Raw genomic sequence first — 13,932 nt, 5'->3', positions numbered from 1 at the left:
GTTCTGTGTGCTTATCCCTGATTGAAGATTCAGAGGGAACTATTCAAGTTGGGACCTTATGGGCCTTTGCCTCCCAGGTAGCTCTTAGCTTTGAAATGCTGGTAATTTTGTTTTATGATTTCTTTTCCTTTTAGGCATTTGTCAATTGGAAAGAGGCTAAATTGACTTGGAGTTTTTTCAAACAGTCTTTCTTGAAACAGATTTTGACAGAAGGTAAGTAAAGCAAAAGGTCACGCCGAGCAACTGGGAGATCATGATAGAAACAAAAGATCTCACGGGATGCTGACTCCAGAGTGCCTGTCTGGGGTCCTCGCAGAGGACACCTAGAAAATGCTTGCTATGTTTTTTTTTTAATATTTATTTATTTATTTATTATGTATACAATATTCTGTCTGTATGCCTGAAGGCCAGAAGAGGGCGCCAGACCTCTTTACAGATGGTTGTGAGCCAACATGTGGTTAATGCTCTTAACCACTGAGCCATCTCTCCAGCCCCCTATGTTTTGTTTTAAATGAAGGTAGGGGAACCATTATTTGTTTAGCTCTATGTTTTACCTGAGCTGTCTAGTTTAAATCTCTCCACAGCCTTATAAAAGACATTCTCTCCCTCTGTGTAGGGATGAGGAGACTGGGGCCGTGCTCTGTGTGGACCGACTTGGGAGTCCTATAGTAACAAAGGATGGCTTAACTGAACTAAGTCTGTGGCCGAACACCCAAGATAATCACTTAAAAGCAGGAATGGTTCAATCTGGCCCACACTTTTAGCCCATGGCTACTTAGCCTTGTTGCTTTGGGCCCAAAGTAACACAGCATATCATGGCGCTAGTGCATGTCAAAGGAGGCTTGCCGGGAAACAGACAGGGGCCAGAGTTTAATATATCCCTCAGCAGCATGCTCCAATGACCTGACTCTCTCCCTCCAGTCCCTGCCTCCTGGAGGTTTCTGTAGCACCGTGCCCAGGGCTCAAACCTTAAACACATGGGACTTGGAGGAACACTTCATACCCAAACTGCAGTAAAATCTAACTGGAAAAGCCCAAATTATAACATTTAATAAATTTATTATAAAAGTATTAGATCAATGACAGAAATTTTGAAAATTAGAGAAAAACATATAATCTCATTATCGTAACCTAACTTTTTATACATTTCTTATATTACATTTTTTGACTCTATTAAGAACTGTCTTTCAGCTGGACAATGGTGGCACACACCTTTAATCCCAGCACATGGGAGGCAGAGGCAGGTGCTGTGAGTCTGAGGACAGCTTGGTCTGCAGAGTGAATTTCAGGACAGTCAAGGCTAAACAGAGAAACCCTGTCTCAGAAAAATAAAGCAAAAAACCTGTCTTGTGTGCAGTAGTGAGAGTGTGCATGTCTCCCCTTCTGCCCCATGTTTCCTGTACACAGTGTCAGGTGCTGAGAACAAAGACAGACGAGCAACAGTTGTACATGCCTGTGGACTATGCTTGGATCTCACTCAGTCTGCACATACTTCTTGAGGAACCAACCCTCAGGCTTTTTGGGGTTTTTTGTTTTGTTTTGTTTTGGACTATTTTGCTAAGTTTTGGGTTTTTTTTTTCTGTTTTCATTTTATTTTATTTTTATTAAAAATTTCTGCCTCCTCCCCACCTCCCTTTTCCCTCCCCCTCCCCACACCCTACTCCCCTCCTCCTCCCTCTCCAGTCCGAAGAGCAGTCAGGGTTCCCTGCCCTGTGGGCAGTTCAAGGTTCTCCCCCCTCCATCCAGGTCTAGGAAGGTGAGCATCCAAACAGGCTAGGCTCCCACAAAGCCAGTACATGCAGTAGGATCAAAACCCAGTGCCATTGTCCTTGGCTTCTCAGCAGCCCTCATTGTCCACCATATTCAGAGAATCCAGTTTTATCCCATGCTTTTTCAGTCCCAGTCCAGCTGGCCTTGGTGAGCTCCCAATAGATCAGCCCCACCGTCTCAGTGGGTGGGTGCCCCCCTCGCTGTCTTGACTTCCTTGCTCATGTTCTCCCTCCTTCTGTTCCTCATTTGGACCTTGGGAGCTCAGTCCATTGCTCCAGTGTGAGTCTCTGTGAGCCAAGGTTTCTCTGTGTAGCCCCAACTGCCCTGGAACTCACTCAGTAGACCATGCTAGCCTTGAGTTTAGTGTCGCCTGCCTCTGCCTTCAGAGTGCTGGGATTAAAGGCGTGTGCCACCTCTGGGTTTGAGCCATTTGAAAGAGTGAATTTAGAGATTGATAGGGAACTACACAGTTGTCCCTTGGTATCAGGTTTTGGTTCCTGGACCGATCCCAGGTATACTAAAATTCTTTGTGTAAGAAATGTATTTTTTTTTGCATATGATTTAAGCATATCCTTCTTTATGCTTTAAATCATTTCAGAAGTCCTTAATTGTACCTGGTATAGTGCAAGTGCTATATAAAGCTATCATATATGATATTGTTTAGAGAATAATAATAAAGGAGCCATATGTGTTCAGTTCTTTTTTTTTTTAAAGAAAACAGCAGCTTTAATAAATTGACAAAAGAACAGTGTCTATAAACTTAGGGAAAACAAGCAATATAGTGAAAATCCTCTAGATGACACGAGCAATTTATATTTACACTGACAAATGTGAATTCCCACACTGTTTTCAAACTTTTAAGTTCAGCGTGTTCAGTTCTAATGCATTTTTTTTCTGAGTGTTTTTGACTTACAGTTAGTTTGATCATTAGAATCACAAACTCTTGGGTATGGAGACTGACTGCTTCTAAAAGCTGGAACTGTTTGCAGTGAGGGAGATCAGAGCCTGGGAGGACCCACACGGTCCCTGTCACGCACAGTTGTCTTTTCAGAGAGGAGTCTTGTGAGAAGATGGGTGTCTGACCTTATGATACTTTCGAGTTGCCAGGAAGCCAGAACTTGCTCCTTGGGGCTGTGGCCACTGTTTGGTACTCTGTCTCTATTATGGCCAGGGTGTTTCATTTGTGGAAAAGAAAATTCAAGCCAGGCATGATATTGCACACCTTTAATCCCAGCACTCAGGAGGCAGAGGCAGGCGGATCTCTCTGTCTGAGACCAGCCTGGTCTGCAGAGTGAGTTCCAGCCAGGGGTACATGGAGAAACCCTGGAGAGAGGGCAAGAGGGAGGGTGGGTGTGTATGTGGCCTCCCTTAAGACTTAGAAGCCGTTTTCACTGTTAATATTAGCGCAGTCTCACCATATTTTATTGTTAATAGACTGATTTTGAAATACTCTTTATTTGGTTTTAATTTGGCTTTAAGACTCCATCAATTAAGACCTCAGCACTTTCTGAACTGTAGCTGTGAGGTGGTGGGGAATTCAGTGCTAGGACATTGGTCTTTAATTGGTTATCTAAGTTTCTCTGAGAATACTTGTGAACTAGATCCAGGCATGGTGGCTCACTCCTGTAAGCCCAGTACCCAGGAACGTATGGCAGGAGATTCTCAAGATTGAGTCCATTCTTGAACTCACAAAAAGGGTGGGGGTGGGGGAGTATATTTATCAATTGGAAGCATTGATAGATCATAAAGAAAAGGAAAGAAAAAATGATTATTTCATTTGAAATGCTAATAACTTTGCTTTTCTCTTACAGGTGAACGATATGTGATGACATTTTTGAATGTATTAAACTTTGGCGACCAGGGTAAGATGAAATTCTGTAGTGTTTTCATTAAAGATGGATGCCATTAATAGACACTAGGTCTTTGATGATGCCCTGTCGTGTGATCTGAGTGGCAGGCTTGTTTGGACCCTCACTCTCTCCCTGCTTCCTATAGTCACTTTGAGGGGCGGAGCTCATCACAGTCACAAAGTTTTGCTCCCAGGCAGTGCGCCTGGGTAAGTCTCTCAGGGTTTGTTTTATATTGATTTTCCAGTGTGATACCAGAGTCATGGAAGTAGAAGCAGAGAAAAGGTTAGTTTTGAGTTGATGACTTACTTTCTAAAGGGCTAGTGATAAATGCACCTCTCTCATGACTGTGACAATGGCAGGATCATGGTTGCAATATTGTACTTCAGGTTTTGCAAGATATTGTTAGAAAAAAATCCTAAGACTAGCAGCTCTGCTGGTGCAAAGAAATCCAATTAGGTCAGACCAAACTGAATTAAAAGGCCCATTGTTTTATTAAATACGATGCTCTCGGGTGGCCGAGCACATGGCTGGGAGACAGGAAAGCGGGGAGCACATGCAGACCCAGAACCATGTGTATCTCCTCTGGGAGCCTACTTAAATACCCTGTGGGATTGGTCCTGATCCTCTCCCCCCACAGAGGGGTCAGGGCCTGGCATGCTGGGATTTGGAGTCCAGACCAAAGCAACTCCCAGGCCAGAGGGCTGGGATGGATGCCAGGGGCTGGGGTTATTCTCCAGATTTAACAGATACTACCATTTGGTGCATAAATCTAGCATTTCTTCAACCACATGGGAATATACAGTTTATCTTCAACTTTGCAAACTTTTGGCTGGGGAAGCAGTTTGATTAGTACAGTGTTTGTCTGGCATTCACAGAGCCCCGAGTTTAATCCTCCGCACCGTGGAAAGTAGGTATGTGGCACACACCTGCAGTCCCAGCGCTTGGGAGAAGAGGGTGAGAGATCAGAAGTTCAGGTTTTTCTTGGCTACGTAGATAGTTCAAGATCTGCCTGGGCTACATGAGATCCTATAGCCAAAAGAAAGAAAAAACAATTAAAAATTTTAAATTAAACATTAAATTAAAGAAGTAATTTTTCCTGTAGTGCTGTGAAATTAAGAACTAATGTGATTATTGTTCTTCCTTTCTGTTTTGTAGGCATATATGATATAGTGAATAATCTCGGGTCCCTTGTGGCCAGGCTAATTTTCCAGCCAGTAGAGGAGAGTTTTTATATATTCTTTGCTAAGGTACTAGAGAGGGAAAAGGATGCCGCACATCAGAAGCAGGTAAGGTTGGCGCTCATGACTTCTCTCGGGTGGATGGGAAGAAATGTGGGCAGTTGGTGTTCCTTCAGTTTGAGCTGATGCTTCCTTCTAGACCTCTTCTTTCTCCTGTTTTGCTTTGGTTTTTGTTTGTTTGTTTTGTTTTTGAGACAGGATCTCACTATGTAGCCTTAGCTGTCCTGGAACTCACTCTGTAGACCAGGTTGTCCTCGAACTCAGAGATCTGCCTGCCTCCACCTCCCAAGTGCTAAGATTAAAGGCATGCACCACCACCTGGCCTTGCTGTGTTTTTTGAGGCAGGGTTTTGTAGCCCTGGCTGACTTTGAACTCCCTTTGTAGCCAAGGTAGACTTGGAAGTTCTTGATCCTTCTGCCTCTGCTGCCTACATAGTGGAGTTAAAGGCGTGTGTCATCACACCTGGGTCATTCTCCCGTCACACTCTTACTGCTGGCAGGACTCAGTTTACTTCTCGTTTGTTCCTGGCTGTCTTCCTGTCTGACCTTAATCTTTAGTTAATTCTTGGGTTTCTATTTTTTTTTGTTTGTTTGTTTGTTTGTTTTAAACAGGGTTTCATGTAGCAAATGATGGCTTTGAGCTTCTGAGTCTCCCGCTTTAACCTGCCAAGTGCTGGGATTTCAGACGTGTGTCCCTTCAGGCAGTCTGTGCAGCATGAGGGGTCACACTAGGAGCCTTGGACATGTCAGGCAGGTACCCTCCCGACTGAACTAGATTCCCAGCCCCGTAACCACTGAAAATTCTGACTTACTTTAAAACATTTTTGGGTCTTTTTTTGTTTTTGTTTTTTTTCTGAGATAGAATTTCTTTGTATAGCCCTAGCCGCCCAGGAACTCACTTTATAGCCCAGGGTAGCCTTGAACTCCCAGAGATCCACCTGCCTCTGCCTCCCAAGTGCTGGAATTAAAGGTGTGCACCACCACTGCTTGGCCTTAAAATTATTATTTTATTAATTTACTGTGTGTGAGATGCACATATTTGAGTATGCAAATGCAGGTGTTCATGCTTGTACATGTAGAGACCAGAACGTGAGTATGCTAGTTCCCATGCTTGCACATGTAGAGACCAGAACGTGAGTATGCAGATAGGTGTCCTTGCGTGCACATGTAGAGACCAGACATGAGTATGCGGGTGCCCATGTGTCTTCTCTGTCTTCTCTGCCTTAGGCCTTGAGACTTCCTCTCACTGATGAGGAGCTCACCGTTTTGACTCAGCTAGTTGGCCAACAAGCTCTTGCCATCTGCTTATTCCAGTCCCCAATGCTGGGGTTACAGGCATAGAAAGCCATGCCTGGCTGTTTTTGTTTTGTTTGTTTGTTTGTTTGTTTTTAACATGTGTGCTGAGGATTTGAACTGAGGCCCACATGCATGCAGAGCTAGCACTCTTACTTGAGGAGCCTTCTCCTCTGCCTCCCTCTTGACGTATTTTGCAATTAAAAGCAATCTAGATCCACCTGTTACGTGTCTTAGGAGATATTTGACAAAATGCAATTTATGCCCAGTATCTGAAAGTAAGATCTGGTTCCAAGTCTGACTTAGGAATATTTTCCTAAGTGTGCAGCGACAAGGGCAGAGTTCCCAGCCATCAGTCAGAAGCAACACAGATCTGGCTAGTGTGGTGGAAATGTGGGGATAGAGCAGTGTCTCCTCAGCACACCGGACATTTCTCCTGAAGAGTTGAAAAGCAGAGGCGCACAGCCCTCCCTGGGAGAGCCGGCCTGCATCAGGACACTTCAGTTCGGACTCTGACTTCCTTCCTTTCCCCTGGCCCAGGAGGACGTTGCTGTGGCTGCTGTGGTTTTGGAGTCTCTCCTCAAGCTGGCCGTGCTGACTGGCCTGACCATCACTGTATTTGGCTTTGCCTATTCTCAACTGGCTCTGGACATCTATGGAGGAGCCATGCTTAGTTCAGGATCGGGTATGTGCTAGACTTTGTAACAGTCTGTTCTGATTTCTGAAGAGAAATAGAGGCAGCTCGTGAAATTCAGGCCATGTGCACACTTGGGTGACCTCTGTGTTTTGGGGGGCAAAATTCTGGATAGCTGGGGCTTTGGGGCTGTTCTTTCACTATCAGTGCACAATCAGTGTGCAGTCTGGGCTTGCACCAGGAAGATCAGTTTTCCACCTTCATGTAAAGAAGTGGTGAATCCTCCTTGTTGTTGGTGTTCCTCTCAGGCATAAAATATTTTGTCAAGTATTTATCTTATCTGTGTTTCCTCTAAGTGAGGGAGGAAAGCAGAGTGTGGTCTATGTTGGGTCTCTACTGGATACTAAATACATCATCTGAGATAGTAAGTGCCTTGTAAATCTTAGAGTGTGTTTAGTAAAAGCCTTGGAAAAATAACCCAGAGCCATTTGCCTAGAATAAAATTGATCTTGGCAAATCACAATATATATTTAATCTATGGACTCTTGATTTGGAAGGAGAAAAGCATAGACTATATCTATCAATGAAATACTTGATCACACCAGGCAGTGGTGGTGCAAGCCTTTAATCCCAGCAGTCAGGAAGCAGAGATAGGCAGATCTCTGAGTTTGAAGCCAGCATGGTCTACAGAACAAGTCCCAGGACAGGCTCCAAAGCTACACAGAGAAACTCTGTCTTAAAAAAAAAAAAAAAAAAGCAAAAACAAAAAAGAAGAAGAAGAACAAGGAGGAGGAGGAAAAGAAGAAATAGAAGATATTCTTGATCCCCAGGCTGCCTAGAATTTCACTGTACTTGCTAGTCCTTGGGAGTTTTTACCCTTTCAAACTATGCTAGGCTCTAGACTGACTATCTATTTGCAGTTTTTATCCTGGAATAAGCAGAGATGTTTTTGCTTTCTCAGATCAGTAGAAGGAACAGGAAGATTCTCTGCTGACCCATCTCAATAAAGAACCCTGCCAGTACAATTTTACATTTCCATGTTTCAGTGACCACAATGGAGCTCAGACTTTTGGTATTGGGGGAAAAGACCATTTTCTACACCAGAGCAAAGGTTGTTAAATTTGAGGAAATACTTGCTGTGAAACCTATGATATGGTTTGTGGCTCCCTGGGTGTGTGCCTTAAGTAGTGCATTTCCATCAGGGAACTGCTTGGGAGGCCTCATTGGGAAGCCATTAGGAAGTTTATGTGCAGAAATGGGGTCCAACTATTTCATACCAACTCTGCCTCCTGAGAAAACAGTCCCCAAGAAACAGCCTCTGCTTCAACACAGCTGCAAGAGGGGCTGCTCAGTGATTACCGTGCTCATGTGGTAGGGCGATTCATCCTAGAGACGTCCATTAACTGCCGTCATCATGCTGCCTCTGCCACCCCACCTGCCTCATTGCCTTTTGCTTTTGGCCAAGCTGTCACCAAGCTACCACCCTGCAAAGCCCATGGACTGTACCTATTGGGTGTCCCGGACTCCATTTCTCTTCTTGCTCTAACTAATGCTGTGTGTCAGAAAACATTCACGTCACGGGACTTCCCAGCCCAGCCTAAAAGTTTTTTTCTGATGACTTAAGTATTTTCATAAAACTTGACTTTGCCTAGAAAGGATTCCTGTATTAAGCAGAAAAGAATGTCCTATCTCCATGGTTTGGCCTTACTACTTTATTTGCTGTGTGTATTTGTTTATTTGGTGCTGGATAGAACTCCAGGCTCTGCAGATGCTAAGCAGACTCTTAACCACTCTTAGCCCAAGCTTCTTCAGTTCTGCTTTGTTTGGGGCTTTTTGTTTTTGTTTTGGGGTTTTTGTTTTGTTTTTTTGACACAGGGTTTCTTTCTGTAACAGCGCTGGCTATCCTAGAACTGACTTTGTAGACTGGGATGGTCTCAAACTCATAGAGATCCACCTGCCTCTGATTCCTGAGTGATAGGATTAAAGGTGTGCACCACAATGCCCAGAAATCTTTTCTTTGTTTTTTTTTAATTTTTATTTTAAAGTTTATGTGTACAAATGTTTTGCCTGTGTGTATGTGTCTGTACCGCATGCATGCACGGTGTCTTTGAAGGCTGGAAGGGGGAATGGGGTCACCAGAAGTGGATTTTAGATATTTACAAGCTACTGTGTGGATGCTGTGAACGAAACCAGGTCCTCTGAAACAACAGAAAGTGCTCTTAGCTGCTGAGCCATCTCTCTAGCCACCCTTTTAAAAGTATTCTTGCTGAGGAGCGTTACTTTGAATGGAAGGCACCAATTGGCTTGTCCTTTTTTCTATTGCTGGTCAGTTTGGGTGATTATGAATAGAGCCAGTCCACATTTTGTGAACGTGTTCATTCATTTCTGTTGGATGGATACCTCGGGTGCAATTGCTGTGTTATAGTTTGAACGATCATTTTTTTTTTATTAGAAATTGCTCTTTCAGGAAAATCATGGTGTTTCATGCTTGAAATACCATGCAGGAGGTGGAAACAAGAGGTAAAGAGTTTGAGGTCAGCCGTGGCTCTATGAAACACTGTCTTCCCAAAATCAGATGATAATAACAGAAAGGAAGGGGAGAGAGAGAAAGAGAGAGAGAGAGAGAGAGAGAGAGAGATATTACTTGCTCATCTCTGTATCATAATAGCCCTCTGAAAAGTGAGGAATCAAACCCATGATAAAGTTTCTAGTCTCTAGTCTGTAATTTTAAAACATGACACTTTATTTGTGTGTGTGTGTGTGTGTGTGTGTGTGTGTGTGTGTGTGTGTGTGTATACAGGTGCCACAAGTATGTGGAAATCAGGACAACTTGTAGGAGTGAGTTCTCTTCTTCCACTGTGTGGGTCCCAGGGATCAAATTTAGGCATCAGTCTTTGCAGCAAGCACCGTACCCACTGAGCCATCCCACTGCCCTGGATCAACAAAGTTCTTAAAAACGTATAGCTTAATGTAACACCGTACGTACCACTGGGGCCTCTGATTCTCACTGTGGATTGTGAAGTTCTGTCTCAGGAGTTTGCTGCTGGTCCTGGCGCTGGCTATTCCTGAAAGTTCTTTGCAGCCTGCTCAGTTGAGCTTCCCTTAATACATGCTGGTGTGTCTTCAGAGCTCAAACTTGCAGGCATCACCTCTATGCTGATTGAAATGCTTACAGCTTTGCTTTGTGGCTAGATAAACTTTTAGTTGTTCGGCATAAGATCTGTGTATTTATTCCTCACTGTAGCATGTATAATAAAGGCCCAGAGACAGATACTGGGATTCACCCTGAAGATCAGAAAAGCAAAGCAGCCAGCCCACTGGCTCTTACCTCTATCTCTGAAAATGCGCGATCCTGCCTCCACGAATCCTCAGATTGAGACTGAGAGTGAGACCTGTCTTCCATTTTATATTCCTCTCTAGTGCTGGGAATAATGGCATGCACCACCACTGCCTGGTCTCTATGGCTAACTAGTGTGGATGTTGAGATTAAAGGTGTGTGCAACTGCTGCCTGGCCCATATGGCTGATAAGTATGATTGCTTTACACTGATATTTAGGTAAGCTTTATTTATTAAAACATAAATAATATACCACTATATTCCCCTTTTTGTCTAAAATAAAAAGGCTATAACTAAGATAAGAAAAACTATGTGCAATAATTACAATAACTATATACAGTATTTACATAAAATAAATACATCAGCAATGTCTAGTCCATTTGCATTTGGCAAATTCAGAGAAAATACTCTATATCTATTCTATCTTGATAAGTTCAAATCTTGTACCTAATTTACTTTCTATCATAACTTGCTTTCTGCATCTGGTAAACAAGGAAAACTATAACTATCTAGTCTTCAACTCCCTCAGAGACCCAAGAAGGGAATATTAACTGAGTAAGTAGGAAGTGCATGCAAGAGACTTCCAAAAAATTTAGAAATGACAGCAACAGCTGGATGCCTGGACAGTCACCCAAAGTTCCTCTGTCCCTCCTTGTCCTTACAATGTTCAGCAGTCACTTTCTTTTGTGTCCTGCTTGTCCAGTAAAGACAGTATACTATCAGCAGTTGAGGCAAAGGCACTTTCTTGTCCAGTGGCTTACTTTTGACACAAAGAAAGTAAACTCCATGTGGAGTTTCTTCAGTGCCCATTATCTTCTCTGAAGTAGTTTGGTGCTGTCAGAAGCAGACATGTCTCATAGTCATTTAAAAAAAAAAGCCTATGTTATTTAAATATCTTAGATGCCATATTTTATAGATCTCTGAGGTGTTTGAAGATGATTTCTCTATCTAAACTATATCTTTGTTTGATCTTGAAAACATACCTAATGTGACTACAAGTTCAGTTAAAATAGGTGATTAACTACTAACCTGCATTTCCTTAGTATTCTGAATAGTTGGCAATAATAATTTCCAAGGACTAGAGTTTTGCATTACATTGTTAAATGACTTATATAGGTATAATATCTTGAACAAGACTAGAAATGTATGTGCAGTATGTTCCAACAAAGTTAATCTCAAATTTGTACATATTTTAGTTTTCTAAATTCTACAAAATGGAACACATTCATCTGCCATATTTAATTTCTTTGAGTACCCTTTGGTTTACTTCTCTAGGCAGTGGTGTTTGGCTATATAAAGAACAAGTAGGATATTTTCTTATAATCTCCTTGGCTTGTGACCACATAATAGAAAAGTCTTTTTAAACCTATGCTATTGACATGGTTTTTCATGAAATTTTGAGGCCTTCAGCACATTTCCCACCAATAATTGATGGATTTCTGCATTACCTTGTGCTAGAGAATCTAGTAGACACATATGGGATTGGATGTGTATTATGTATATGGGATGATGCCTAATTTCTGATTGTATCTTGTAACTGTATAAATAATAAAGTCAATTCTATATAATCTGATAAAAATTCAACAGTTTTAATATGCAAAACAACTCTGCATATTGCAAATTGGTAAATATAGGAGGCCATCATTTAGGCTATAGAGAAGGCAAAGGTATGTCAGACTGTAGAGAGCTCATTGGCTGAATCACCTTTTTAACAGCTCTTAGATCTGTTTCCATTCTCCATTTTCCAGATTTCTTTTTAACAACAAACACAGGAGTATTTCAAAGGCTGGTTGGTTTTCAATATGCTGAGCATTTAGTTGCTCATGTACCAGCTGTTCTAAAGCCTGCAGTTTCTCTATTTTTTTTTTTTTTTTTTTTTGCCAGCAATCTTGGGTCTTGTTCAGATCTGTGAAATTGAGAGCCAGATAGGCTCTTTGTACCAAGTTGAGTAGTCTATCCCCTGTTCCAGGTTGACGGGGAGACAGGGTAGTGGTAGTAGTGGTAGGTGTGCTAGGGGTAGTTTCTCTATTGTTAAAAGCCATTGTTTAACCCATACAGGTTTGTCTGTCAACCATTTTAAAGGTAGGGCTGTTGGTGCTTTTATAAGATCAGCAGCTGTTGTGCCCTGTTCTTGTACAACCTGAATGGCCAATGACTGTTCTTCATAAAGCTTCTAATTTTTTTCCCAGAAACATATGTTAATGTATGGTTTGTTTCTATGATTGGGGGAATGTTAATCTGAGTATTCCATTGTTGTAACAAATCATGTCCCCACAAATTCATTGCTGTGTTAGCCACATATGGTTTTTAATATTCTCTGTTCTTCTGGCCCTATACATTCAACCCATCTTGTGCTCTGCTTTACCTGAGATAATGTTCTGATACCTAAAAATTGAACATTTACATCCTGAAGAGGCGAATTTGGATGCTAAGATTTTGATGAAATTATTGTTACATCTGCACCTGGGTCTACCAGATGTCCTTCAATGATAATGTCATTTATTTATATTTTTAATCTCGGTCTTTGTTCATTTATATAAGTTTCCCAAAATATTTGCTTTATGGTTTCTTCTGAATTTTTTGTTCTCTCTTCTCTTCTATACCTGTTTTATTATCAAAGCAGTATGGCTTCTTCCAGTAAGCATTAGGTTCTTTATTTTTTTATTTGCTCTGGGAAGGTGTTTCCTCTACTATTGCAGGAAATGACTGAACCAGATTTGGAATATGGGCCTCTAAGATATTTTCCTACCTCTAGCTTTACTGCATTCTTTAATAGTTTTGGTCTCTTCTCTGAACAAGCTACTCCATTGTAATTGTGACCAGGCTCTAAACTTAACCAACTCTATCAGTTATTAGAGATAATTCTATTCCAAACTGACCATGAGTTTAACATTTGCTTCACAAAAGGTGAATGCATGCCATATGAGACTATTGCTTCCCTGACTCTCCTTAAATCTAACATTGGCCTAGGAGTCCATTTCAGCTTTTTACTCTATCATTTGACAACTCCTGTAAGGTTGCTGGATATATTAAGATTGGTTGTTTGAAAACCTTGGGTTGTTCCCTTCTATTCTTACAATGCAACGCAGAAATTGGTTCTCCATTAAATTCCTCTGTCTGGATTTGAATATCTCTATGATCTGTTTTATTAGATTTTTCTAAAGCCTATATCCTAGCACTCAGATTAGCCAACTTTTTAAATGATACCATAAAAATGATAATGTTGACATTTACAATTGACATTACATAAATCCCTTCCAAATTAGTTATCTTCTCATTTAATTGTTCCATTTTCAAACTGCCCAGCTTATTATCATACAGACACAAATCCCTCAATGTAATGGTGCTTTCCCTTTTTTAATGTGAGAAAAAACTCTCTCTTCTAATTAATTCTTCCCTTTAAGAATTCCCAGTTTGTAGCACAATTATAAAAACTCAGAGCCAGAAATTCGGGTTCAACTCTAAGGTCAGAAAAGCAACACAGCCAGCCACTGGCTCTTACCTCTACCTGAGTCTGAAATGATGATCCTACCTCCAGGAATCTCAGAATGAGACTGAGAGCTGTCTCCTCCCATCTTATAATCCTTTCATGCTGGGACGAAGGGCATGCATCACTTCTGCCTGGTTTCCATGGCAAGCTAGTGTGCCTACTAGGATTAAAGTTGTGTGTCCTTGCTGCCTGGTCTGTAAGTCTGGCCAGCATTTCACTTTTCTGATCCTCAGGCAAGCTTTATTTATTAAAATATAAATGAATTGCCATTACGTTAATTTTCTTACCAAATCTGCCAGTGATGTTGATGAAGACGTGAGG

General features: G+C 41.7%; 1 protein-coding gene across 1 annotated transcript in view; it reads left to right on the top strand.

Moving 5' to 3' along the window:
- Rft1 (RFT1 homolog) overlaps positions 1-13,932 on the top strand; it is a 43,011-nt gene that overhangs the window by 21,050 nt on the left and 8,029 nt on the right. Inside the window, exons 7-10 of the mRNA XM_041662714.1 lie at positions 135-213; positions 3,582-3,632; positions 4,776-4,906; positions 6,691-6,835. Of these exons, the coding sequence (XP_041518648.1) occupies positions 135-213; positions 3,582-3,632; positions 4,776-4,906; positions 6,691-6,835 (406 nt within the window). The remainder of the gene's footprint in view (positions 1-134; positions 214-3,581; positions 3,633-4,775; positions 4,907-6,690; positions 6,836-13,932) is intronic.

The sequence above is a fragment of the Microtus oregoni genome, unplaced genomic scaffold (genome assembly GCF_018167655.1).
Source record: "Microtus oregoni isolate MIOR12 unplaced genomic scaffold, Mior012 000013F_ref0000133, whole genome shotgun sequence".
Classification (NCBI taxonomy): Eukaryota; Metazoa; Chordata; class Mammalia; order Rodentia; family Cricetidae; genus Microtus; species Microtus oregoni.
Note: the sequence above shows the minus strand (reverse complement) of the source record. Positions and strands in the feature narration are given on the sequence as shown.